Source organism: Callithrix jacchus, chromosome 6 (assembly GCF_049354715.1).
Source record: "Callithrix jacchus isolate 240 chromosome 6, calJac240_pri, whole genome shotgun sequence".
Lineage (NCBI taxonomy): Eukaryota > Metazoa > Chordata > Mammalia > Primates > Cebidae > Callithrix > Callithrix jacchus.
The window spans coordinates 96,125,306-96,152,044 of record NC_133507.1 but is presented as its reverse complement, the minus strand read 5'-3'; the positions used below and the strand labels follow the sequence as shown (position 1 = coordinate 96,152,044).

General features: G+C 44.5%; 1 protein-coding gene across 1 annotated transcript in view; it reads right to left on the bottom strand.

Moving 5' to 3' along the window:
- TMEM163 (transmembrane protein 163) overlaps window positions 1-26,739 on the bottom strand; it is a 267,032-nt gene that overhangs the window by 25,048 nt on the left and 215,245 nt on the right. The window contains exon 5 of the mRNA XM_035305067.3: window positions 21,518-21,614. Within this exon, the coding sequence (XP_035160958.1) occupies window positions 21,518-21,614 (97 nt within the window). The remainder of the gene's footprint in view (window positions 1-21,517; window positions 21,615-26,739) is intronic.

The following is a 26,739-nucleotide window of genomic DNA, read 5'->3' as shown; positions in this document are numbered from 1 at the left end:
GAACCACCTCTCCTGTCAAAGTCTACAAGCAGCCTTGACGATAACTGGTCCACTCACAGAGCAAGACCTCGGGAGTCAGGATGTCTCAAGGTGACCTTCCACCTCCTCCAACGTGCTGGGCAGAATGAACTCCACCGTCTCTCCCTGTCAATCCACCTGATACTCCATACACCAAAATGGATGTGGGGGTGAGAGTGAGCATCTGTAAATCAAATTCCGCCTCCTGATTAATTCCCATCTTCAAAGAAAATGTTTCTAACTGGTCATCAGCCAACAGCAGTTTCCAACATTATGACACCAAGTTTCTCTGTCCTCCCTGCCACTGCCGCTATTTTCCCAGACATTTCCCATTTCCCACACAAGGATGAGTTTTTATTAATGGTGTTGCTCACAGAAAAACCTTGTGTAGAAATAAAACGTTTTTCTGCAGGGCCAGTTGTCACCTCCTGCTTTAAGCTTATTCCTTATCAAGGGTGACACCAGCAGTCATAAACCCCGGTCACGATAAACTGTGGCCACAAACACTGAGCAGATACCATGTCTGAAATCCCAGCCCACTCCTTCCCCCGAAGGCCAACACTCCTTTTTCACGAGATGTGAGCCAGCAAGCGGAAGAGGAGGCTCGCTTGCTTATGCCTGCAAAAAAGGCATCCTTTGCCTTCCTAATGAGGACAAATTCAAGCCATCCTGACACTACATGTGTTAGAGTATTACCCAGGGAAATGCTAATGCTGGCTGAATAATAAATGAATATTGATTTATGGCCCTAGGTGAAATTAAAACAGTCACTCTTGTCTTGAGAACTTTTCATCATCACCCTCCCCGCCCCCAACCATCAGATGAGAAAAGCTGGCAGATGTAGAGGAAACTGCGCCAAGCCTGAGCCTTCCATTTCCCCTGGTTATTAAATTATATTGACAAATTAGCATGGATTCACATTCAATGACTTCACAATTTTTAAATTAGCATCAGACCATTTTGATGTCTGGAGGGTCAAGAGTTGATGTTTAGACAAACAGGTTAGCAGCCACAAAGTTCCCCAGCCAAGAGACACCAGGGTCACCGGTGGGCTTTTGGGGCTGGCTGTCACACCTGCCAGGTGAGGCCCTGCAGAGCAGTGAGAAGGGAGCAGACGCCCAGCTCCACGGGCACCACGAAGCTGAGGCTGGTGGGGTCACAGGAAGCCACAGCGAGGCAGCAGCAGCCGAGGGCTACAACCGCCTCCATGACAATGAGGGCACTCTGAGGTGCTTGGCTGCCTCTCCAAGACATAGCCCAGCTTCTGGTCCAGGAGGCACCCATCAGTTTGCTATTTTCTGATATAAGATAAGGAACCAGAGTCTCAGGGACAAGCCCCCCAACCCCTGATGGTTGCCATGGAATCTGAGATGAGCCACCCTGACTGGGCTCACACACCCTCTTCCCCTGGTGAACATCAGGCATTTAAAGGACCAAGCGCAACATCCCCTCATCAAACCCCTGGCAACACAGGCACTCCAGAGGAGCTCTGGTCTGCCACAGAAGTAGGGCCTCTGGCCGCCTGCTTTTGTTCCCCCAGCATCAAACTAGAGTTCCTTAAGTAACAGTCATAAGAACACAAGCCCATACTATTGGTTTAATGACCATTAGATATGAGGCTTTTTTCCATATGCTTAATAAATGATTCCATTTTATTTGAAACATGACCATCACAAGATCCCTTTGAGGTGGAAATTACAAGTCTACAGAAGTTAAGTAACACTCCCCCGCCTTAAGGGCATCCAGCTAGTCAGAGATGCTTGGGGCATTCAAACTCGCATCTATCCAACCTAAAGTCCACCACCCTTTATACCTAAAAAGACATGGGCGATGCTCTTTTTGTTAAACGTTGTCTGACAGCCCTGAATTTGAACAATGGGAAGCCCAAAATGATAGATCAGAGAAAACACAATTTTTGAGATTATTAACAATTTTGCACCAGGTGTGGTGGCTCACGCCTGCAATTCCAGCAATTTGGGAGGTCAGGGTAGGTGGATCACCTGAGGTCAGGCATTCAAGACCAGCCTGGCCAACATGATGAAACCTCGTCTCTACTAAAAATACAAAAAAAATTAGCTGAGCGTAGTGGCAGGTACCTATAATCCCAGTGACCGGGGAGGCTGAGGCAGCAGAATCACTTGAACCCGGAAGGTGGAGGTTGTAGTGAGCCAAGATTGAACAACTGCACTCCAGCCTGGGTGACCAGAGCTAGAGTCCATCTCAAAAACAAAAATGGTTTTATGGCAAAACCAGGACTGAAGGACATGAGTTCCACTCAGGCTCTGAATGCCTAGCACAGTGCATGGAGGGAAAAGAAAAACACCCTCACCAAGGCAAATAACAATATTCTCAGAACACTGAGGACAAACAGAAGACCTTACAAGCTTCAGAGAGAAAATACAGTTTTTTTTTCTTGTTTAAACAAAGAATTAATTATTAATTATTAGAATGGCATTACTCATCTCAAAAATATTAGAAATTGGAAGACACGCTGGGCATGGTAGCTTACACCCATAATCCCAGCACTTTGGGAGCTGAAGAGGGAGGATCATTTGAGCCCAGGAGTTCAAAACCAACCTGAGCAACAAACACAGCAAGATCCCATCTCTAGAAAAAATTTAAAATAAAACAAATTAGCCAGGCATGGTGGCATGTGCCTTAGTTCCAGCTACTCAGGAGACTGAGGCTGAAGGACTGTCTGAGCCCAGGAATACTAGGCTGCAATGAGCTGCACCACTGCACTTCTGTCAGAGTGACAGAACAAGACCCTGGTTCACAAAAGAGAAGAAGGGTGGGCTTGGTGGCTCACGCCTGTAATCCCAATACTTTGGGAGGCCAAGGCAGGTGGATCACCTGAGGTCAAGAATTCTCAACCAGCCTGGCCAACATGGTGAAACCTTGTCTCTACTAAAAATATAAAAATGAGCTGGGCTTGGTAGTGGGTACCTGTAATCCCAGCTGCTTGGAAGGCTAAGGTAGGAGAATCACTTGAAACTGGGAGGTGGAGGTTGTGGTGAGCTAAGATCGCACTACTGCACTCCAGCCTAGAAGACAGAGTGATACCCCATCTCAAAAAAAGAAATCAGAAGACAATTGATAAAAGCCTTCAAAATTCTAAAGGTAAGCTCACTTCTACTGAAACAAACTACTACATAAAGTATGAAGATGGAATACCAATATTTTCACTCAAGATCTCAAAAAAAAATTTGCTTTCCTTGTATCTCAGGAAGCTACTGCAGGATGTGCTCCACCAAAACAATGGAGTAAACTATGAAAGACAACAACATAGGATCCAATGAGATACCACTAGGAGAAAAGTAAAATGAATCCCCAGGATTCCAATGCGTGGGATCCCAAAATGAGTACTGTGGAGCCAACCTAGAGCATGCCCAGCCCAGACAGGCCCCTATGTATAACTGACTTACACATTCATTTATTAGGAACAGGGAACACAAAACCAAATGCAAGAAAGGAAAAAACAAATCACTCCAGACTACAGGCCTCAGCTATAGATAACAATTACAACAATAACAAGAGTGTTAAATCTTGTTCTAACCAAGATGTAAATATACTGGGAAGAGGGATACCTGGGCAATGGGGGAACGGTTAAAGGGCCAACCAGAGGAGGAGGTTCATAAATCATGCTGATAACAAATTAATCAAGCTACAGCCACATGTACATGCTACTTAGAGGTTGAAAGGAGTTGTAAATGGTTACTCTAGGGAGGGAGTTACTTTTCACAAATAGCCTTGTAGAATAAATGGCTATTCAAATTATATATATGACTAATTTGAATAAAAACAAAAACTTGTAAAATACTTTAGGACAGTAATTTCTGGCTGTATCAATCAGCATTCAACCAGAGAAAGAGAACCAGTGAGAGATACACAGGTGCTCCTTGACTTACAGTAGGGTCATGTCCTGATAAATCTGTTGTAATTTGAAAATACCGCAAATTACAAGTGCACTTAGTACACCTAACCTACTGAACATCATGGCTTAGCCTCGCTTAAAGGTACCCAGAATACTTACATTAGCTAACAGTTGGTCAAAATCATCTAACACAAAGCCTGTTTTATAATCGAGTATGGAATATCTCATGTAATGCACTGAAAACTGTACTGAATGTGAAAAACAGAATGGTTACAAGGGTCTTTGAAGTATGTTTCAGCTGAATACATATCACTTCTATATTATAAAGCTGAAAAATCCTAAGCAGAACCATCATAACTTGAGGACCATCTGTAGATTTAGAAACGCATTATAAGGAATCGGTTTGTGTGATTGCGGGAACTCAATAGGTGAGTCTGACTGAAGCCCATAGACCCAACCAGCAAGAAGGGTAGGTGGGGCTTTTCAGGCACACGCTGAAGTTGCTGTCCTTAGGCACAATTTCTTCTTCCTCCAGGAAACCTCAGCTCTGTTCTTAGGGCTTTCAACTGATTGCATCAGGCTCACCCAGATTATCAAGGATAATCTTTTTTACTTACAGGCAACTGATTATAGACATTCATTGCATCTACAAAATACCTTCAACAGCCAGGTGAGTGAGTGCGAACAACCGGAATACACGCCCCTCGCACTGAGTAGCACACCTATGGTCTGCTTAGTGAGAAAGTCCCCTAATTGAAAGCGCTAATTGGTGATCAGGCCCCGAAGAATCACCTGAACTCTCAGAATTATAACTATCAGGGCTCCATCAGAGGTACTCACGTGGCAGGGTTAGTTAGGCCAGAACCTGAAAACCACACCTAACACCTAAAAATACAACATGGAGAAGTTCTGTGCAGGACACGCTTCATACAAAATACCTTTGCCAGCTTCTTACGTAAATGAATATTTCAAGTCTTTTCATTTAAAAATAAAACAGGAACAAATTAAAATTAAGTGCCAACAGCTAAAACCAAGATAAACAAACATAAAGCTCATTTACCTGCCCCCCAAACTGAATGTAAACAAAATACAAAGAAGGCACCACTATGATGAGAGCTTAGGTCTAGTAGGCAAATCAACACGCCTGATCCACAGAATCAAACACAACGTCCTCAAAAAGACTAGGACGTACAAACTTTGGGCAAGGTCACTTGAGAGAGAAAGCAAGAGCACAAGTAAACAACATTAGCAATAAAACGGGCATCTAAATACAGATGGATCTGAGATTTTAAAAATCACAAGTAATATGAGCAACTTTGGTCCAATAAATTTGAAAACCTAAATAAAAATGGGTATTGCTAGAGAAATAAAATTTGAAAATTCTTACAAAAACATAAATTATAAAATATACTGGATCTTCAAAAAGTAACAGGTCCAGTTTTACAGATAAATTCTACAAAACCTTAAAGGAACAGATAGTTGTTACATTAAAGCCACTACACCACAGCACAGGAAAAGTGGAACAGCTGCTGTGAGTTCACTATGTGTAGTACAAAGGACAGGAAATTTAGACCAATGTTACTTAAAAGAACAGATGCAAAACTCCAAACAAAATAGTAGGTTGAGTCCAGCAATAGAAAGAATACTCTTTGACCAAAGAGGGTTTATCCCAAGAATTCAAAGATGCTTTATTAGAATATTTGAAATATTCATATCTTAAAGGAAAAGAAAACTTCAGTATAAACAGAAAAAGTATTCAAAATTCAGTATCTATACATGCTTTTAAAACTAACGAAACAAGCAAACCTCTTAGCAAACAAGAAATAGAAGAGTCTCTCTACAACCAGAAATAAACCACTTTTGGTAAGGAAATTAAGAAGCCCTTCTGTTACAATAAGAACCAACAGAAGGGTACAGGACAGCACCCTTTCCATCACCACTATATTGAAAATCTTGGCTGATAATATAAGAAACAAAAATATAGAGAGAGAGAATTTGAAAAGAGAAACAAACGCATTATATTACAAATCCAAAATAATTCATTGATAAAAATAAAACTTTTTTTTAAAGTCAGCAAGGTTGCAGGCTAATGAGAACAATATTCAAGTCTCATTAGCTTTCTTATGCAGTAATAATTGAGAAAATTAATTAAATACACTTAATAGCAACAAAACTCACAAAGTATCAAGGAATTATTGTGATAAAAATTTCATCAAAGGATATAAAGGAAATCTTAATGGAGAAGGATGAAATGGAAGGGAGGATTGAATAGTGAAAACAAGCCAATTCTCTCAGAATTAATAAATTCAATGCAACCTCACACAATACCCCAACAGGATTTTCCATTAAACCTGTCAAACTCGTTTTCAAATTTGTATGGAATGCTACAAATGTAATGTTCGTCAAAACCACTTTGAAAATCCAAGAGAACATGATGACCAAACCTTAACTCATTGCAATTACACAAACTTTAGAGTATGACTCTACAGCAAAATGGACTCACACAGCCACAGAATGGAGCAGCAAGTCAGGGACAGTCGTGCACCTATGAGAACATGGCACACAATGAAGGTGGCCTTTGAAATCATCTTGAGAAAGTTGTATATTCATTTGAGAAAAAGAAAAATCAACCAAACTGGATTCCTACCTCACACCGAACAAAAATTTTAGATGAATTAAAGATCTAATTTTAAAGTCTAACCTTTAATATCTTTTAAAAGATAACGTAGGCATATATCTTCATGGCAGCAGGGCAGTAGACCTTCTTAAACCTCTGTGTCTTTCCTTGCCAAACAAAAACACCACAGTCTCCATTAAAAAAAAAAGACTGATAACTTTGATCACACCAAAATGGAAAGGGGTGGGAAGATTTCTAATAGCAAAAGATAGATAATATTAAAAGAAAAACTAAATATTAGGAGAAATTATTTCCAATGTACGTATGTGATGGTTAATATTGAGTGCCAACTTGATTGGACTACAGGATGCAAAGCATTATTCCTGGATGTGTTGCCAAAGGAGATTAACATTTGATCTTAAACTCCTGACCTCAGATGATCCCTCTGCCTCTGCCTCCTAAAGTAAAAAGAGATTAACGTTTGAGTCAGTGGACTGGGAGAGGCAGACCCACCCTCAATCTCAGTGAGCATCATCTAATCAGCTGCCAGTGTGGCTAGAATAAAGCAGGCAGAAGAATGTAGTAGAAGTGAACTTGCTGAGTTTTCTGGTCATCTTTCTCCCATGCTGGATGCTTCCTGCCCTCAAACATCAGACTCCATGTTCTTCAGTTTTTGGACTCCTGGACTTATACCAGTGAACTGCCAGGGGCTCTCAGGCCTTTGGCTGCAGAATGAAGGCTGCACCATCGGCTTCCCTACTTTTGAGGTTTTGGGACTCAGACTGGCTTCCTTGCTCCTCAGCTTGCAGATGGCCTATTGTGGGACTTTAGCTTGTGATCGTGTGAGTCAATACTCCTTAATAAACTCATTTTCATATACATACATATCCTATTAGTTCTGTCCCTCTAGAGGACCCTGACTAACACAACATATAACAAGACTGGTACCTGGAACACACATAAATAACTCCTAAAAACCTGTAAGAAAAAGATAACAATAGATAAATGGGCAAAAAAATATAAAGCAGCAATTTATAAAAGAGGAAATATAAAAAGGAGATACATAAAAACACAATCAACTTCACCAATAACCAGGGGAAAGCAAATTAAAATTAGATACCATTTTTCCACCCATTAGTCTGGAAAATTGTGTAATTTTGAAAATATAAAGTGTGGTATCATTCTGAGAACACAAACTAGGACAGCCACACTGAAGGGCACTTGGCAATACCTATAAAACAAAACATGGCATACTCTACTATCCAAAAACCCATGTTTACCCGAGAGAACCACCACACACACACGTTACACACTACCATGACAATGTGACAGTGTTCATTTGAACATTGTAATAATAAAAAACCAGAAACTACCCAAATGTTCACCAACCAGGGAATGTCTAAAGCACATACATTTATATGATGAACAATTCACGTTATAAATATTCTAGATTTTAAGACTACATTGAGTAAAAAAGTTACAGTGTGTTATGTACAATAACCATCCATGGAATCACCCACAATGAGGTTATAGTTCATATGATAGAGGAACTATATATTGTATGTATCATATATATATATATAGTATGTATCATACAATACTTGGGGGTGATGGTTAAAGGCTGCCGCCATATTTATGCATATGGGCTGCCTCACCCACACATTATCTGTTCACATTCATCATACCCACAGCACAGAGGGGATATGAACAAGGGTGAACAGTTTAGGACAAGCCTCTTTTGCTGTCTCTCTTTCTTCCATAGGGGTGTAAAAATGCCCACAGCAAAGTCCCAGGCCGTGTGCCAATGGCCACATGCACACATGAATTCACTCATTCAGCAAACATTTGTTGAGTTCCTACCCATACCAGGTCCTGTATTAGGTGCTTTGGTGAACAGTGAGTCTGTAATTCTTCTGACAAAGAATTACAATGCCATGTGCTGAGCCACTCCAACAATCCACATGGGTACTGTCTGGCCATTCAAAATGGGGCTGGGAACAGGGTTAGCTAAACTAGATGGCTAGCAGGCAGAAGCCAGTGGCAACACCAACTCTCACCAGCCGCAGTGGGGAAGGGTCAAGGACCACAGCACTTGGTAGCTGTTTCATCTTAACACACTCTCGGAATGCAGCCTCCCTCTACAGAACAGCCAACGCTGCAGATAATCAAAGAGCAGGTCTGGGGGTCCCTCCTGACACAACTGACCTTCACAAGCACCCACAGTTGGCCTGGCTTCCATGTTCTGACTCTCCTTGGAAAGTTCTTTAGAGAAAAGATCCTGTATTCAGTTCATGTTGGCTTCAGAATTTTTCAACTCTCCCAAGAGACAGGGCTGATCAGATAGCCCACTTTGATAGGATTACTGAAAGGTTAAGAAGTTTCCCTTAGGCGGGGCACAGTGGCTCATGCCTGTAATCCCAGCAGTTTTGGAGGCTGAAGCGGGCAGATCACCTGAGGTCGGGAGTTGGAGACCAGCCTGATCAACATAGAGAAATGCCATCTCTACTAAAAATTGTCGAGTGTGGTGGTGCACTCCTGCAATCCCAGCTACCCGGGAGGCTGAGGCAGGAGAATCGCTTGAACCCGGGAGGCGGAGGTTGCCATGAGCTGAGATTACGCCATTGCACTCCAGCCTGGGCAACAAGAGTGAAACTCTGTCTCCAAAAAAGGAATTTTAACTCAGTTTTCCAAAGTTACTTTTCAAAAAGCATCAAGTGTTTCCCTAATAACTTTGGTAACATATACTCATGCGCTGGTCACAGGCAGAAAATTCCAAAGTGACCGGCTGGCTCCTGTGATAGGAAGAGGCTGGAACACATGTCATTTAGAGCAGGCCCTCATGCCTGCCAGAGCTCACAGCTGCCACTCTGCTGTACCAGGCTGTATTGTGTACTCCACATAATCAGGGATATTTCAGAGGTTGGGAAATTAAAAAAAAAAAAAAGCCTTCAGTGTAATTATCTCCATTAGCTAAACAATCAACAAAACAACCAGAGATATTAGAGGATCACATTGTTCATATTACACTTCGGAAACTCAATGAAAACAAGTTCCTTAAACTGTTAAACACCTTCTAAAACAACATCTTTCTTCAAAAGATAGGAAGGTGTTCTCAAAACCTTGCAGAGAGAAAGAAATGCTGTTCGTTTATTCTCACATTCCAAATGGAAAAATGAATACCAAAAGATTTACTCGGTGTCCCAAGGTCAAGTAGAGAGGCATTTGAAGAGCAAAGCACTCAGCCTTGAGACTCCCATTCCCATCTCTGATGAACACCAATGTCCTGAAATACACGGATGCCTCTAGAGCAGGCTGGGGGCTGGAGAGATGAGTGTGTCTCCCTCGCCCCTCTCTCTTCTCCATTTTTGTTTCCCTAACCCAGCACCCCCCTAAAATAAGTCTCCAAGGCCACTGGGAAGATGGGGGTGGGGAGTTTACGCCATTCAGGAGAGTGTGGAAAAGTCCTAGACTTGGAGTTTTCTCAGAATCTTCTGAGGGACTGTCTTGGGGCTGTATTTCCTCCATCAGGAAACTCAGCCAGTTGTATCAGTTTTTCATGGAGGCTTTCAGATCCCAAATTCTGTGGTACTTCAGAAGATACTCCATGGACTAGAAAGCACCCTCTACCCTTTAAGAGACCTGGTTCCAAATGTCCATCATTGATAGACTGGATAAAGAAAATGTGGCACATATATACCATGGAATACTACGCAGCCATAAACAATGATGAGTTCGCGTCCTTCTTAGGGACATGGATGACTCTGGAAACCATCATTCTCAGCAAACTGACACAAGAACAGAAAACCAAACACTGTATGTTATCATTCATAGGTGAGTGTTGAACGATTAGAACACGTGGACACTGGGAGGGGAGCATCACACACTTCAGTCAGTAGTGGGGGGCTAAGGGAGAGACAGCTGGGGTGGGGAGGGTGGGGAGGGATAATGAGGGGAGAAATAACAGATACAGGTGATGGGAGATGAAGGCAGCAAACTACCTTGCCATGTATGTACCTATGCAGCAATCCTGCATGATCTGCACATGTACCCCAGAACCTAAATTATAATAAAATTTAAAAATTAGAAAAGCGAAACCTGGTTTCACTCACTCTGTGTCCCTGACACTGATATGATGTAGTCTAGAAGGATTAGTTTCATTTATCTGAGGATCTATTTCATCTTTATAAAATGTCAGTGTGTCTAACACCTCTGCCTACTTCAGAAACACCTTGAAGGCCTAATGAGACATCAAGCTAAAAAGCTCTTTTTTGCTTTTTACACAAAGAGGCCTAATAGACAAAATAAGTAATGGCAGATGGCTCAAAGACACATCACATCATGCTTAAAAACCACAGTTTCCAGAGCGAAGAAAAGAGGACCAATCAGAGACTTCTGAACAATCATTTCCTAGGTAACACTCGAACTGACAAACACATCCTACTGTAAGCAGGAGACGGAAAGGATAAGCTGCCCATGCTTCCAGCGGTTTACGTGGTTAGCGCTCTCCAGCCTGTGCCACCTGCAGGCACTTCATGGGTGTTTTTGGCAACTGCATGAGATCGGTCCTGGTTGAGTAAAGGCTCCTCTTGCTATCTGCCGCTGGTGACAGCCGTCATATTTAGCCTACTATTTACACTTTCCCTTCTTACCATACACTTTGTCTTCTTCTTCTTGTCTATTTACAGCATCAATTTTAGCAGTGAGGCCAACATCCCAGGTACTGAGTGTATGTGCCACAATGAGAAAAATAAAACCTCACTTCACAGCACCTTACAATAGTTATCCTACATGGATCTGGGCAGAATTCCTGTCTGGCTTAGCAACAGGAGATGGTTTGTGGCCACAGTTCCTGGATGCACCTGAACTGCATATACTTAAAGTGTACAGCTTGATCAGCATTAACATATGTCAATTATGATTAATATAATTAACAGACTAACATATCTGAGACTGTCAACAAAAGCCAGAGACTATTTCCCTCACCCCCAAAAGTTTTCCCATGATTTTTTAGTAATTCCTATCTCCCTCCACCTCTAGCCTCAGGCAACCACTGTCTGCTTTCTGTCACTATAGTTTGTACATAAAATTTTAAGTAAATAGGGTCAGAGTATTAAGTACATACTCCTTTTTGCCTTGCTTCTGGTACCCACCTTCACTGCTTTGAGACCCACCCACATCATCGCACGGGTCAACAGTGTCTTTCTACCACCAAGTAGTCATCCACTGTGTGAATGCACCACGATTTTTTATCCATTCACCTGCTGACACACATATGGGATGTTTCCAATTTTTGACATTAGAAATGAAACTGCAATAAACATTTATGTAAGAGTCTTTGTGCAGACACATATTTTCATTTCCCTTGGGTAAATACCTGAGGATGGAAGGCTAGGTCCTACAGTAAATGAATATTTGGCTTTTTAATTTTTTTTTTTTTAGATGAAGTCTCGCTCTGTCACCCAGGCTGGAGTGCAGTGTGCGATCTCAGCTCATTGCAAGCTCCATCTCCCTGATTCAAGCAATTCCCTTAACTCAGCTTTGCTAGTAGCTGGGATTACAGGTGCACGCTACCATGCCTGGCTAATTTTTTTTTTTTTTTTTTTGTATTTTTAGTAGAGATGGGGTTTCACCATGTTGGCTTGACTGGTCTCGAACCCCTGACCTCAGCAGTCCACCTGCCTCGGCCTCCCAAAGTGCTGGGATTACAGGCATGAGCCACTGCGCCTGGCCCAGATGTTTAGCTTTTTAAGGAAACTCTGGATTGTTTTCCAAAGTGGTTGCACCATTTTACCCTCCCACCATCAGTGTATAAGAGTTCCAGATGTTCCACACAAATTTTGGTCTTTAGGGGTTTTCATTTTCTTTTTTAATTTTAGATATTCTAATGACTGTGCAGTGGTTGAATTTGTAATCCCTCAATGACTAGGGTTAAGTTGAGTACCTTTTCAAGTGCTTCTTGGCTATTTATCTTCTCTTGTGAATTATCTGTATAAATGGTATAAGCCCATTTTCTTACTGGGTTGTTTGCCTTCTCAAGCTATTCTTTACACATTCTGGATACCAGACTTTTTTTGACTTATGATTCATGCTTTTGGTGCCATATCTAAGAAAATTTTGCCTATCCCAAGATTGCAATAATTTTCTCTTTTGTTTTCTTCTAGAAGTTGTATAGCTTCAGGTTTTACATTGAGGCTTATGATCCATTTTGAGTTAGCTTCTGAATAAGGGTTGATGCTCATTTTTGTCCATATGGCAACCTGGTTGATCCAGCACCATTTGTTGAGGAGACTCTCCTTCCCCCCATTGAATGACCTGGGCACCTCTGTCAAAAACCACTTGACTAGATATGTGTAGGTCTATTTCTGGATATGATATTCTCCTTGTATGAGTACATCCTTAGGAGTACAAAGAGAGTATCAAGTCCAGAAATAGACCTACATGTATCCCCCCACCAGAACTGGGCACTGATTAAAGAGGACTGTTAACAGACGGAGGGAGGGAGAATGCTGCCCCGCCCAGAAACAGACACATTCTCCCTCCCTTCTACTGTTAATAATCCACTTTCATCAGTGCCCAGTCTATTCTGTTTAGAAGTTGGTAGGTTCTTGGCTCTAGGATAAATGAAGAGGTCAATCTTGCTGAGGAAATGGAACACTTTCGTCTCGAGTAACAAGAGTAAGAGGACACTGACAGTCTGACACAATGATTTCTGCCTTTCTCTCTGCAGTGCTGAGGACATGGTGATGGGCAGATGTTGAGGACTTTGACTGCATAAGATTATTGTTTTAAAACATTAATTAGTAAAGCTCCAGAATTAAATTCAGAGTTACACTTGAAAGCATGTCATACTAGAGGATTACTCTTTCTATTGCTGATGGTGGATCTCAGAATTGTAGGTTATGCTCAAGAACGAGCCTATGGCATTACCCATCCTGAGCTGAGAAGAGCACCCTGAAGGCATTTCCTGGACTGGTTCAATGCAGCCTAATCTTCTAGAACTAGAGGCGCCAAACCAACTTGCTTGGAAGGCTCTCCTCTCCTCTATCGGCCATGACGTAAGCCAACATTCCTTTAACAATTATATGATAAGCACATCGCCTACATCTTTTTATTTTCTTAACAATCCTATAAAGAAGTTACCACTACTATTCCATGTTACAAAGAAACTGGGGCAGAGAAAGATTAAATGGACAGTTAGGATGTAGCAGGGTTGGGCCATCTCCTGGGCATCCTTAGCCCCTGTGGCTCCAGGGCTTCCAGGCACTCACAGGTGCCAAGAGAACCCCCAGGAACTCACTCCTGCTGATCAGGTACTTGCTTCAGAAGACCCCTGGCAGACACGCTGATTGCATGTACAGCAATCCTGGAAACCACTCACCTGGACCCCCACTTTACTGCTGCTGCGCAGGTTCTCCCTCCCTCTGTCTGTTAAACATTTCCTGCCTCCAAAGAGGAGCCATGAAGAATCTACTGCCAGGGCAGCCTGAGGGGAGGCAGGGATTGAACTTGGATGTGTCAAAAGGGAAGCAAAGGATGAGTGTCTTCAGAGAGCGCTTTCATGAGTGGCAAAGTCAGGATGGGGCTGGAAGTCAATGCCTGGGAAGGTGGCCTGGCCACAGGTGACTAGGGGACACCCGAAAAAGAAGGCATGTGTGTAGAAGCCCCATTTCCAAGGAGGAAAGCAGGAGGGAGCTCAGCGAGTTTATGTTGGGAGGGGAGAGGCCCTGAGTGGGAGGGAAGGACCAGGGAGAGGACAAACGGCACCTTCTACTGAAGAAGGGGGTGTGGGAAGAAGGCAGGCGAGGCTGTCTTGATCCTCCTCAAGGCAAAAACTCACTGAGAGTGAGAAAATAAATGGCTGAAGAACGTATCAATCACTCCTGACACCCCTAGGCTGAACACTTTGTATACACAGAAGCCTCTGGAGGAAAGAATCACAGTCACCTCGCAGGTGGGAAATCCCTGGGAAAAGTGCTTGGCTGGGGCTTCCCAATTGTTACACAAAACTCTGAGAGGCCATTGCTTTGGCCTGAGCTCCTTCCTGCACTAGGCCCCAGCAGACCAGACCAAACCAGAATGGAGTCACTCATGCTAAATGCCACAAAACCAAACTGAAACTTTAAGGAAGCAGATAGATCCCAAAACAGACTATTTTTTCCTGAAAACAGAAGATTCCAGTCTACCTAAGTTAGTGTCATAAGAAAGTCCCCTCTGCTTTAATCCATACAAAAAAGTAATCTAAAGTAACCTGATGTTAACCAGGCCGCTTCTCTTCTCTTCTTGTTTCCTCGTTCCTACCTCATGAAGCCCACTATTCTGCCACTGCCCCCTGGAAGCTGACATCCTATGTTATAGAATGGAGGGCGCCCCAATTCACCAACATGCAAAAGCTGGTTAGATCTATAACAAAATGTGTTGTAATTTCACAAAATCCAAACTATATATATATATATATATTTTGAGACAGAGTCTTGCTCTGTCACCCAGGCTAGAGTGCAATGGTGCGATCTCAGCTCATTGCAACCTCTGCCTCCAGGGTTCAAGTGCTTCTCCTGCCTCAGTCTCCTGAGTAGTTGGAATTACAGGTGCCCACCACCACGCCCAGCTAATATTTGTATTTTTTAGTAGAGACAGGGTTTCACCATGGTGGCCAGGCTAAAACTCCTGACCTCAAGTGATCTGCCTGCCTCTCTCCAAAGTGCTGTCATTACAGGTGTGAGCCACCACGGCCCGCCCCAAACCTAACAGATCTTTGACAACAATTTTATTTCCAGTTTTGCTCAGGAGCGGGGAATCCCTTTGAGGCTCCTGTAGGAACACCATGGCCCTCCACTGGGCCTGCAGAGCCAGCCTGGCCTCCAGAGCAGGATGCACCAGGAAACACGTGTTGGACGGACACGGCAGTGAACAGAAATGGTCACCACACCAGAGCCACAGTCCGGAAACTGGAGACAAAATGAAGCTAATGACTTCGGGGAAATGAGCAACTCAGAGGGCCTCCCTTTTACTGCTGGAGGGAAGCTCCTTGGTTCTAGTGAATAGGATGGAATTTTAGGTAAAATCTCAGGTAGGAGACAGACAAGGAGAGCTTGGAAGGGAAACCTTACAAAGTAAGGGAGAGAAAAAAAGGGCTTGCTAAGCATCGTTTCTGACTTACAACACAAAGTCATTTTTTCCTTTCTTCCTTTTGCCTCCTCCTTTGCTTTTTGCTCTTCCTATTCCTTCCTCGTTCTACTCAGAGATTCTCACGTAAACAGGACACAACAGTATAAGAGGGACCACAGGGGCACATGGAACCTGTGGCCCCCTCTGTGGCTCTACCTGGAAGCGCCTCCTCTTCCTGCGCCTCCTCCCACTCACCACCTAGGTTGCGCACAACCGCCCTTCCTTCAGATGTCACATGGAGTGTCTGCTTACTAGGAAAGGTCCCCACACACCTCCCCCGACTCTAGGCTTGACACAGATGCTCCTCTGTGTTCTCATGCGATCGTGTCTGTGATAGCTGTTATCACTACATAGTAAACCTAGCAGCTAATGAGTCTCTCCCCAACTGAGAGCTCCTTGGGAGCAAAAGCCAAGTCCTCTAAGAAGCAAAGGGCTTTGCAGCACAATACAAAAACTGTAGCCATTACTGCTGTTTGACTCTGAATCCCAAGTGCCTAGACAGAGGGTTTGTCTGGAGTTGAGCAATCAAATGGTAGTAATTATTATTAGTATCAGCATATGGCCATGTATTACTTATTGCCAACATGTGACTGTTTGTTACTCTAATTATAATGGTAATCAACATCATTGCCACATGACCACTTAAAAGAGCCTGGACCCAGATGCCGGCCAAGAGAACAAGGTGAAGAAGTCATGGTCCGTTCAAGGCAGAGGCCTCTAATGAGCTGTTCATTGATCAGGACACAGAGAAAGCTCAAGGGCAAGGACAGACTTCTAGAATCTTAGCTTCAGAAACAAGATCTTCTTCCTTTGTAAAGCGTGCAGCTATTTATTAAGCATTTCCACGTTCATTATTATATCATTTACTTCTCACAACTCTGTTGTGGAGTAAGGGGTACCGCGCCCGTTTTCGTCATAAGGAAACTTGCTCAGAGAGGAAGAGTGATTTGCTTAGTCACCCAGCTGGTGAGGTGTGGGTTAGACCTAGAGGTCGGGTCTTCTAATGGCGTGTTCAGCATTCCCCCACGACACTGGCCCGAAGAGAGCTACAGCTGCCTGAAGCCCAAGAGAGAGCAACACAAGCTCCATCCAGGGTCCCTGCAAGGCCGAGCATCAGAGAAGCCACAACTGGACAGGTTGAGATGGTGCTGAGGAGCTGAGTCTGAATTGACCTCCAGCCACTATTTGGGGCAACTTTGATGAGCAATTCAGAACTTCAGAAGGCATAAGGGCAGCAGCCACCACAGCTGGTCTGTCCTCCACTGCTGATTCTTCTAATTAATTGTTCATCTGATACTTATAAGCCTCTGATGGAGCTGCTATCTCCATTAGGAGACCCAGGGTCAGGGTGACGTGTGACTTGCCTGTGGTCACGCAGGTAAGAGGCGGAGAGCGCCGTACCTTGGACAGGTGCATCCACGCCCCAGCCCTCCTGCCACGCTCAGCAGCTTCACTCCAGCACCAGCCTCCACGTGCTCCTGCGCAACCCACCCTCCCCTCATTCCATATGGTCCTGCTGCAGTCCCCACTGATGCTCGGTGCACCTGCATGCAGGCTTTCAAGAGACGAGGCTGTGAGGGCACACCCAGTCAGCAGAACAGAGTGAAGGGGCCTGTGTGGAAAGGGGTGTAGGTGGCAGGAGTAGTCAGAAGGACCAGGGACAGGCAGGGCCAGCTGGGGACCTGCACATCCTCCCACTCTGGGACAGCATTGCCCTCAGGAGTGTAAGGAGCAGACAGACAGGAGGCTGGACCCAAAAAGTAAATGGGCAGCAGGGTCCTAAAGCCCCATGTGCCAGGGTCAAGACAGACCTGGACTAGGAGACCAGGTTCAAATCCAGGCTCTGCTGCCACCCAGCTGACGACCTCAGGAAGATCCCTTCAGCTTTCAGAGCCCCTGGGTCCTCGGGGAAAAGGAGAAGCTCACCACCTGCCCCTTCTTCCCAAAGTCAGGTGTGGCTGGTGGGGTAAAAACAGGAAGGAGGAGATACTTTTATAACAACCCATATTAACTATTCCATAGTGATGCATATATCAAGACATCATAAAGATATACCATTTTTACTTGTTAATTTTAAAAATATATAAATAACTAAATTAGAAAGATGCAGTGAGGGAGGCAGACAGGAGGTATGCAGTGTCATGGATTTCTGAAACCTGCTTATTTTGGTTAAAACTATCCTTTTATTTTATTAAAATAAAACAAAGAAACAAAAATAAAGCAGCCTATTGGTAAAAGGAAAGCACTGTTACTACCATCATGGCACAGTCCACACCCGTCTCAGCTTCCAGAACTGCAATTCATATCGAGTTTCAGAGATGGCTCTGTGGAATCTGTTTCATAAACCACCCAAAGTAACCACCTGCAGGTTGGGAGGTAGCAGCCTGTGGCGATTAGCCCTGGCAGCCCTGGAGCAGAGTCCCCAGGTCCTGTTCCAGGGCTCCCCAGAGAGCCAGGTGGCCTGATTGCTCCAGCAAAACCCTGAGGGGCAGGCAACACCCCCCGGGACTCAGAATCAACCAACTTCACAGTTGGGAAATTCCAATTGCACAGCTCTCTTGCTCAAAACGTACCCATTCCTGCAATTATTCCCAATCTGGGAACTGTGCAGCAAAATTAAAAAGAAGGCTGCCAAGGGAACAGGACTAGGGTAGGGAAGACGCTGCTTCTGACAGAACCTGCAGTCAGTCACAGCTGGATGAAAATCCCAGGTAAAATGCAGTTCTGCAGCTGAGACTTAGGGGGAGGTATAAGTCAGAGCTAAGTCTGTGACACGGAAGCCCTAAGCACTGGTCTCCCGGGGTTTCGCCCAGATCCTACACTCGCAGCTTGGTTTCTGCAGCTTGGTTTCTCCTCCCTGTGTGCAGCCAGGAGGCACCGGCTTCATTTGACCTGCGTGAAATGATCCACCCGCTTGCAACCAGCATTTTCAAAAATGTTTAATTAGTTGCCAGTTTATCTCACATCACGTTAAACATAGGTTTCCATTCCTCTTTAACACTTAGAAGACCGAATGCTGAGTCTTCCCACATGACATGCCCACATTCCCACATGACAACTCGGAGGGGGCCAGGCCCTTCATCCAGGCATGCACACCCAGCTGCTATCGGCCTGGCCAGTTTCACCTGTTTTTGCTTCAGGGCTGGCTTCTACAGGCATTTGAGTTCATGACTCCTAATTGAGATGAAGCATTGTGAATAAATGCACATTTTGGATTACTGCAGGCCAGAGGTCAGGGGCCTGGCTGTCACCTGTTGGCTTCTATAAACCTCTAGTGCACAGCAAGGGAACCAGAAGATCCAGTACGGAAACAAGGTCAGCCATCAGCTGGCAGCATTTACCTGGCCCCATGGGCCACTTAGCCAAGGAGGAGGCCTTCCCCTCTGGAGACAGGAATGCCTCTGTTAACAACTCTGAGGCCTAAACGAAACCACCAACAAAACCATCCTCCATCGCATCTTCAGAGTGCTGACGAGATGACCATAAATGGGTGTGACATTTAAATCCCACACCAATAACAGATGACAGGATAAAGAAAATGTAGCATATATGCACAATGGAATACTACTCTGCCATAGAAAAGAGTGAAATCCTGTCATTGGCTCCAACATGGATGGAACTGGAGGTCATTACGTTAAGTGAGATAAGCCAGGCACACAAAGACAAGCATCACGTGTTCTCATTCACATGGCAGCTAGAAAAAGGTGATCTTGTAAAAGTAAAAGGTAGAACAGAGGATAGCAGAGACTGAGGAGAGGAGGGGGAAGGGACTGATTTGTTAAAGGTACAAAATTACAGCTGGAGAGGAGGAATAAGTTCTAGTGTTCTAAACCATTATAGGATGATGAAACAGTAATATGTAAGTTATAATTACATAACATGCATTATATAGCTAGGAGGGGAATATTGAATATTACCGACAGAAATGATAAATATCTGAGATCATGAATATGCTAATTTGCTAATTACCCTAATCTGATCACTATACATGATATGTAGCAAAACTTCACTATGTACCCCATCAATATATATCATTATTGTCAATTTAAAAACATAAGTGAAATTAATTTTTACAATCCCATACCACAACTGATCAAAGGTGTAGTGGGTATGGGTTCCGTAAGGACAGGCACCACCATGGAATCTTCAGCCCCTCTGAACCCCAGGTGAGGCAGGTTCCCCCATTTATAGCTGGAGGGGGAATGTGAGCCAGTGAGCTGCTTCTGTTAAGAGTATTTGCACTGCGGGATAATAAGAGATTGCTCCCAGTTAAAAGTGGTTCAGCTACCAGGAGAATAACAAGGAGAGCCAATACAAGAGCTACGAGCACAGCCATCCATTCCCCATCACGTGAGCCCTGCTGGAAATTAATTTTTAATGCCTAAATAAATGAATGTGTCAACCAGCACAGTGCAGAAAATCCCCACCAACAAACATTTCTCAGAGTTGAGGCATATTTCCAATGCCTGTAAAACGCAAAGATGTCATCTGAGACATCTAGCATGTATAATCACACTCAGCACCCTCATACCTTACCCAAGGTTCAGATTCTGACTGAATAAAAAGAGGCTAACAAGTCTGATGGAGAAGGAGGATGAGAGAGTCCCATATGCCAGGCAACCAGGGAGACTGGTAAGTAGGAGATGCAGAGCGCAGGACTGTCATAAACAGTAATATTTGCTTGAGCTATCTCTGCTTCTGAAAGAGACTAAATCCCACAAACAGGTACATTCCTGTCCCTGTATCCATCTTTCCTCCCTGTCACGGAGACATTAGAGAGTAAGCGCTGGCCAACTGCAGTGACAAACAACAGTTAAAATCCTGGTGAATCATTAAAGGGATGACTCCAGTCATTTCCAAAGAAGCGGGGAACACAACTTACAGCAGCCACTTTCATGCCTCCACTAAATGCAGGAGAATGTCCCACTTCATTTTCATCTTCCCTATAAAGACAAAGACACACACACACACACACACACACACACACACACACACACACATACATGCAATGTGTCACCCCAACAAGGATTAACATCTTTTTTCAAAAGTAAAATTAAAGGCCTAATCATTTTGGCCTTATATCAGATGCTGCGTGTAGCCAAGCTCACATCAAATCACATCCTAAGAGAAGAGACCAGATTTTGCATTCAGATTTCCATTGCAACTTGTATGCAGTGAATTACTGTAACAGCAACATCTTCATCTCCTGGTAACTGAATCAGCTGCCTGCCATGAAGACTGCATGACGGGAGGCTGTAAAAATATTTCTTTTCTCAGCACTCATATGGGGAGGAAGGGGAGGAATCAGAGTGCCGGTAATGACTCTCACCCAGAGGACAAAGCAATCAAAGACACATTTTAATATGAATTTGTGTCCTCTATTTTCAATATCCCAGTGTCAATTGTGCCAGAAAACCTAATATGAATAGACTACGTATTGAACTGAGACACGAAGGAGAAAAAATACTTCTTAATACAACACTCATTGAATGAACACAGAACGACAGATGCAGGCAACACAGACTGGATCACTCTGCTTCACAAAAATAACCCAATTTCTCTTTATCCCACCCCTCCAAAAAAACTAGCTTTAAAAATAGTGCAAATACCTAACGAGAGGCACACAGAACCCAGTCCTAGCTCACCTATCTGAGTCTCTTCACCTTGCCCAGTGTTTCTCTCTGCCAGGTCATTTGCATTCCTGCAACAAGTTCTTCTGGCCCCCCAAATGTTGTCTGTTCCCTCTCAATGTGCCCGACTCCCCCCAGGAACCCCGTGATGAGAGGCAGCCCGGGGGGCTGGCACTGGTGGGAAGGACTGCAAAGGAACAAGAAGGACCTTACCACTTCTGGGAGCAGCCTAGTTGAGAGGTCATGGATGGCTTTGACCACTATACATATGGATGACAGAAGGAATATCACCCCCAAGATGACACAGGCTCTGTAAAAAACAAAACATTGAGAATCTTAACCGGGAGAACTCCACACTGCTGAAGAGTCTGCACAATTGACAATGACAAAGACACAATCTGGTAATGAACTCAGCTGTAACTTGCCACACCCCCAGGGTGACCACCCACAGTCCAAGGATTGACACTAAGTCACCTCTAGGAGAATGCAATTCAGAGTTTGATCACCAAAGTCAACTTCAGGGAAAAGAAGTCACCATCCTACAGAACCTCATGGCATCCCATGGATGCTGGCGTGGAAGGGTCTTCAAGGCCATGCAGTCTTTCTCCCTTGCCTGGCAAATGTGATGCTTCATTCCTGCTCCAACAGGAAGGTGCACAGTTTAACAGCAGAGTGAAGGCTCTGGCATGAGATGCGCCACGCTCTACCATTTACCTAACTTGTTGTGTGATCTTGATTTGTTGTCTCTCTTAGCCTTGATTTCCTCACCTTTCAAATGGGAATATCTTCCCTACCTACAGAGGAGATGAGACGATGCACAACATAACATGGGAAGCCACTACTGTTAGCTGAAGCAAAGGGAAGTGAACTCTGCCTCTTTTGGATATGATGTGATAGATGCCTTTGCATTTTCCCAACGATGAAAAGGAGAAATGATTTGGTAATGACAAGACAGAGAAACTCTGAAAGGCAGAAATGAGGGGTAAGAAGGGGCACAGTCAATCAAGCCACTCAGCACAGGAGCAGGAGTGGGTTCTCGTGAGGCCAAGGTGAAGTGAGAGGACACAGCTGGGGGCGCGGTGTGGGACTGGCAAAGGTGGCGATGGGACTCAGGATACAGAAAAAGACGTGACAACCCAGACACAACAAATCTCGGAATAGAAAAACAAAGAGTGATGGAAAATGAAGGTACACATGAGGGAATGATACTGTTACAAGGGTTAAAATATCAAATGAAAATGAAGAGGGAGAGGAGAGAGAAAAGATACAAGCATGACTGCAGTGAGGTTGAGAGCATTCGGGTCCCAGCTTGATGCCTCCACCACTGGGCAGCCTCCTCAGCTCTCTTGCCCCAACTATCAAACAAAATCATGTTTCACTATCCACCTTGGAGCCCCGTCTCTGGACTAACAGCACAGCCCCAAAAACTGCTCACCTAACTTTGAGGTGGCATCTACTTATAATCCCAGGAAGCCCGTGGACAGACCCCCTCCTCCACAGTTAGGAGGAATAAAAGCAGGTAAACGAGGTGCTTGGAGTCCACTCAGTCAGCTTCTAAGTCACACGCTGATGTAGGTTTTATTACTTCAAAAGCAAAGACACAAAGAAGGAATCATTGCAGGTTAGAGCAAAACACAAAGAACAGAGATGGAAGGAAAAGGAATGAATGGCTTAGGATACAGCAGAGACTTGGTCGAATGACCAAGTGAGGGATGGAGCATCACCCACAAGGGACACAGGCTCTGCAAAAAAAAATGGCAACATTGAGGATCTTAACTGGGAGAACTCCACCCTGCTGAAGAGTCCACAATTGACAGTGACAAGGACACAGCCTGGAAATGGACACAACTGTAACTTGCCACACCCTCAGGGTGACCACCGCTAGACCAAGGATTGACAGTATGTCACTTCTAGGAGAATACAATTCAGGGTTTGATCACCAAAGTCAATAAGGGAAAGATGTCGCCATCCCACAGAACCTACGTGGATGCTGTGAGCAATGTGGCCCCATGATCCATCAGGGGCAGAAAAGATACTCCAGGCAGTAAGTAGGGACTATTGTAGCTAATGTGCTGCCTATGCATGACAGTGTGCCTGGGCTGGGGACCACAGTCCTAACACTGGAATCAGGGACAAATGGGGCCATGATAGAGTCCTGGAGGAACGAGGTACACCTTAAATGACGACATACTGGAGCAAGAGCAGGATTCCTAGGGCTTGGGGATCATCACTCCCAAAGCAATTGCCTCCTGTTTGGAAGACAGTCCTGGGCCAGCTGTGCTAGGGACCTGAAGTAGCCATTCCTCCCTGTGAGCACATGTGCCATGACAGGAGAAGACCCTAAAATCAGGATAGGCCTCCGAGGTAAGTTTTGCAATGTGGTTCTTCCCTCCATTCACAGAACTCCTGAGTGACTCACAGAGACTCACTCTTTGGTTAAACCTTTCAGGTAAATTCAGTCATCAACTCAGCACTTCCCAGCACTGACTGCGCATTGCACTCACCTAGGGAATTCCTTTTTTTTTTTAGGTTGCCTTGACACCATTCCAGTTCAATTTTATCAGAATTTCCGGGGGTGAACTTGTTTAAAAACTCCCCAGGCAATGCTCGTGTGCACAGGACTAAGTATGACAGGCCTAGAGCCAGGCGAGGTCCTGTCCCTAGGAAGCTTCCACTGTGGGACAAAAGCACAGGACTCTGTGGAACAGAGGCCGAGATGGAAGTGACATCCAAGCTGGGGAGAAAGGAAGGGCTCTTGTGGGACCTAACAGGCCTCGTAGGACATTTGTTTGTCAACCAGCTTTCCCTCCCTGAAAATCGAGTAGGGCAGCCATAACTTGTGTGCTACACTGTATAGGCAATCTGTCACCACATCCCCAAGGGAACTCCTATCTCCATACTCCCCTGAGGGAAGGAAGGAACAAATGCCTTCTTCATTCTGACAGAGAACAGTGGGGATAACGCAGGAATTAGCTCTCACCACATCGCTGCAGCCATGTCTCCATCACACACAAAAGGCAGACGTGGATTCTGTTTACATTTACCCAAGGAGATGAGTATGAAGGATGCAAGGGCCTCATACATCTTTTATTGCTTACCTCCCTTTACTCCAAATTACACCATAAATTCTGTAAGGGCAAGAACTACATAGCATGCAGCAGATGCTCTGCACACAGTAGAGTGGATCAAACATAACAGATTCATCCCTGACTGATCTGTAAGTTTCCCTCCATGGAGTCTGAGGAGGCATCAACCATTTGCCACTGGGGATAGGAGGAGCAAAGAGACTCCTAACCCTTCAGTCACATGTCTGTGGAATAGCCCACAAGGTAAGGCAACTCTGAAATATAATGAAAATCAAAAGAAATTTGTGATTTGGTTTATTAAAGTTGAAATTCACAGAACCATCATCCTATTTTCTTCACCAATATACCTATGAATATGCTCCAAAGTCTTTCAAAAACCCATTCACATTTTTAAATGTGTTACAAATTTAAAACCCACGGTTGTCCCTCCTTCGACGCTGCTGGGAGCCCATGTGGCACAGTGGCTGCAACAGCCCAAAGCAGCTATTATTAGCAGCAGGCACCGTGCTATTTTTTAACCTTTTATTAATATTTATTGTGTTTACACAGCAGCTTTCTCCTCCAGCAGTCAGAGCACCACACATCAGCTCATCAGTCCCCTGGCGGCCACTCACCAGACCCACGTTTTTGTTCTTCTGCTATTTTATGGATGGGGGTGGGGAGAGAGGTGCTTCATAAACACAAGTGGTGAGAAATGGAAGAGTCGAGGATTGGTCAGCTTGCCTAAGGTCGCTCAAGGAGTTTGTGAAGTGCACCCAGAAACAGAACCCCATTCAACTGCCTCCCTCCCAGCAGCCAGCCCTGGTCAACCATCCAGCCACACACACACACACACACACACACACACGCAAGCTCTGGGCAGCCGCATCACGTGCTCACACCACCACTGCCCTGGGACTAGCGGCCTCCAGGATGCTGATCTGAGCCAGGAGTGAACAGTGCAGATATGACTGCTTCTGCATCTGCAAGTGTGAGCTGCTTCCAGGCTCGGGGAACCAGAGATGGGTGGGGAGAGAAGAACAGTTGTTCCATCAGCACTCCGTGGCCCCAACCTGGAAAGGCCAGACTGGCCAGTAACAAGGGCATTGAGGAACCAGGTCACCAAAAAGAATACGGACTCCTCCCTCCTGCCACAACTCTGGGGGAGAACTTCATGGATCAGAAAGAGGCAAATGAGCTTCACCCCTTCAGCACAGTCCCCCAATCAACCCAGACTGAAACAAAATTTAAATTCCCACTGGGTCAGTGGTTGTCACAGTGTGATCCACAAATCAGCAGCATCCGGTCATTTAAGAACTTGGTGGAAATGCAAATTCTGAGAGAATCCACCCCAGACCTACTTAATCAGAAACTCCGGGGATGTGGCCCAGCAATCTGTGGTTGAATAAGCCCTTCAGGTGATTCTGATGGACGCTCAAGTTTAAGAAGCACTGAATAGGCCGCCTGTGGTGGCTCACACCTGTAATCCGGCACTATGGGAGGCCCAGGCAAGAGAATTGCTTGAGGCCAGGAGGTTGTGGCTGTGGTAAGCCATGACTGTGCCACCATACTCCAGTCTGGGTAATATAGAGTCTCTCTCTCTCTCTCTCTCTCACACACACACACACACACACACACACACACACACACATGCTGAATGACGACACATTTAATGCCTGAAAGGAAGCAATGATTAACAAGCCACTTCAAATAAATTATAAAAGGTAGTTAAGGCCTCCTTTTTTTCTATTCTGCTAGAGACTAACTGTGCATAATGCTGTAAATCTCTAGAAGCATTGGTTTTTCATTTTGAAATTATAAGGACAAAACCTACTGACAGATACTCATAAGCAAAATGATGTCAGATGGCAAGTTTGGTTTCTTGTCAATTGTAGGTTGAAAGGCCTGTGGCTCATGTTAATAAAGCCTGAGTCCTACTCTACTAATTCCAGGTCACTTCCCATCGGATCAAAAAAGCCAAACAGGAGAAGCTTCTCCAGTCACCCTCTAATTTACCGCAGACCTAAACACAAAGTAGCCCTGGTGGTTGACCAATTTGGCCCACAGTTTAACGTGAAGTGGTTTTATTTATCATCTTTCACTCTGGTCTCCAGAACATTTGTAATCTGAGACAGTGCTCAAACGTGAAGCAAATAACGAAAAATAAAAGCCAAGTGGTGTGAGCATACAGCACGGTCCTTATGGCTGCATGGTTCCTAATGTCGGTTTTCTCCAGCTAAGCCCTCTTTCTCCCCATGTGTTCTGACATTTCAAACAAAGCCACAGATGAAGATCATCTTGGAGGCAGGATAAAAGGAGAAAGTGAGCAAGGTATGGCTGTGAGCCATTTTCTCCTTTCTATCAAGGAGA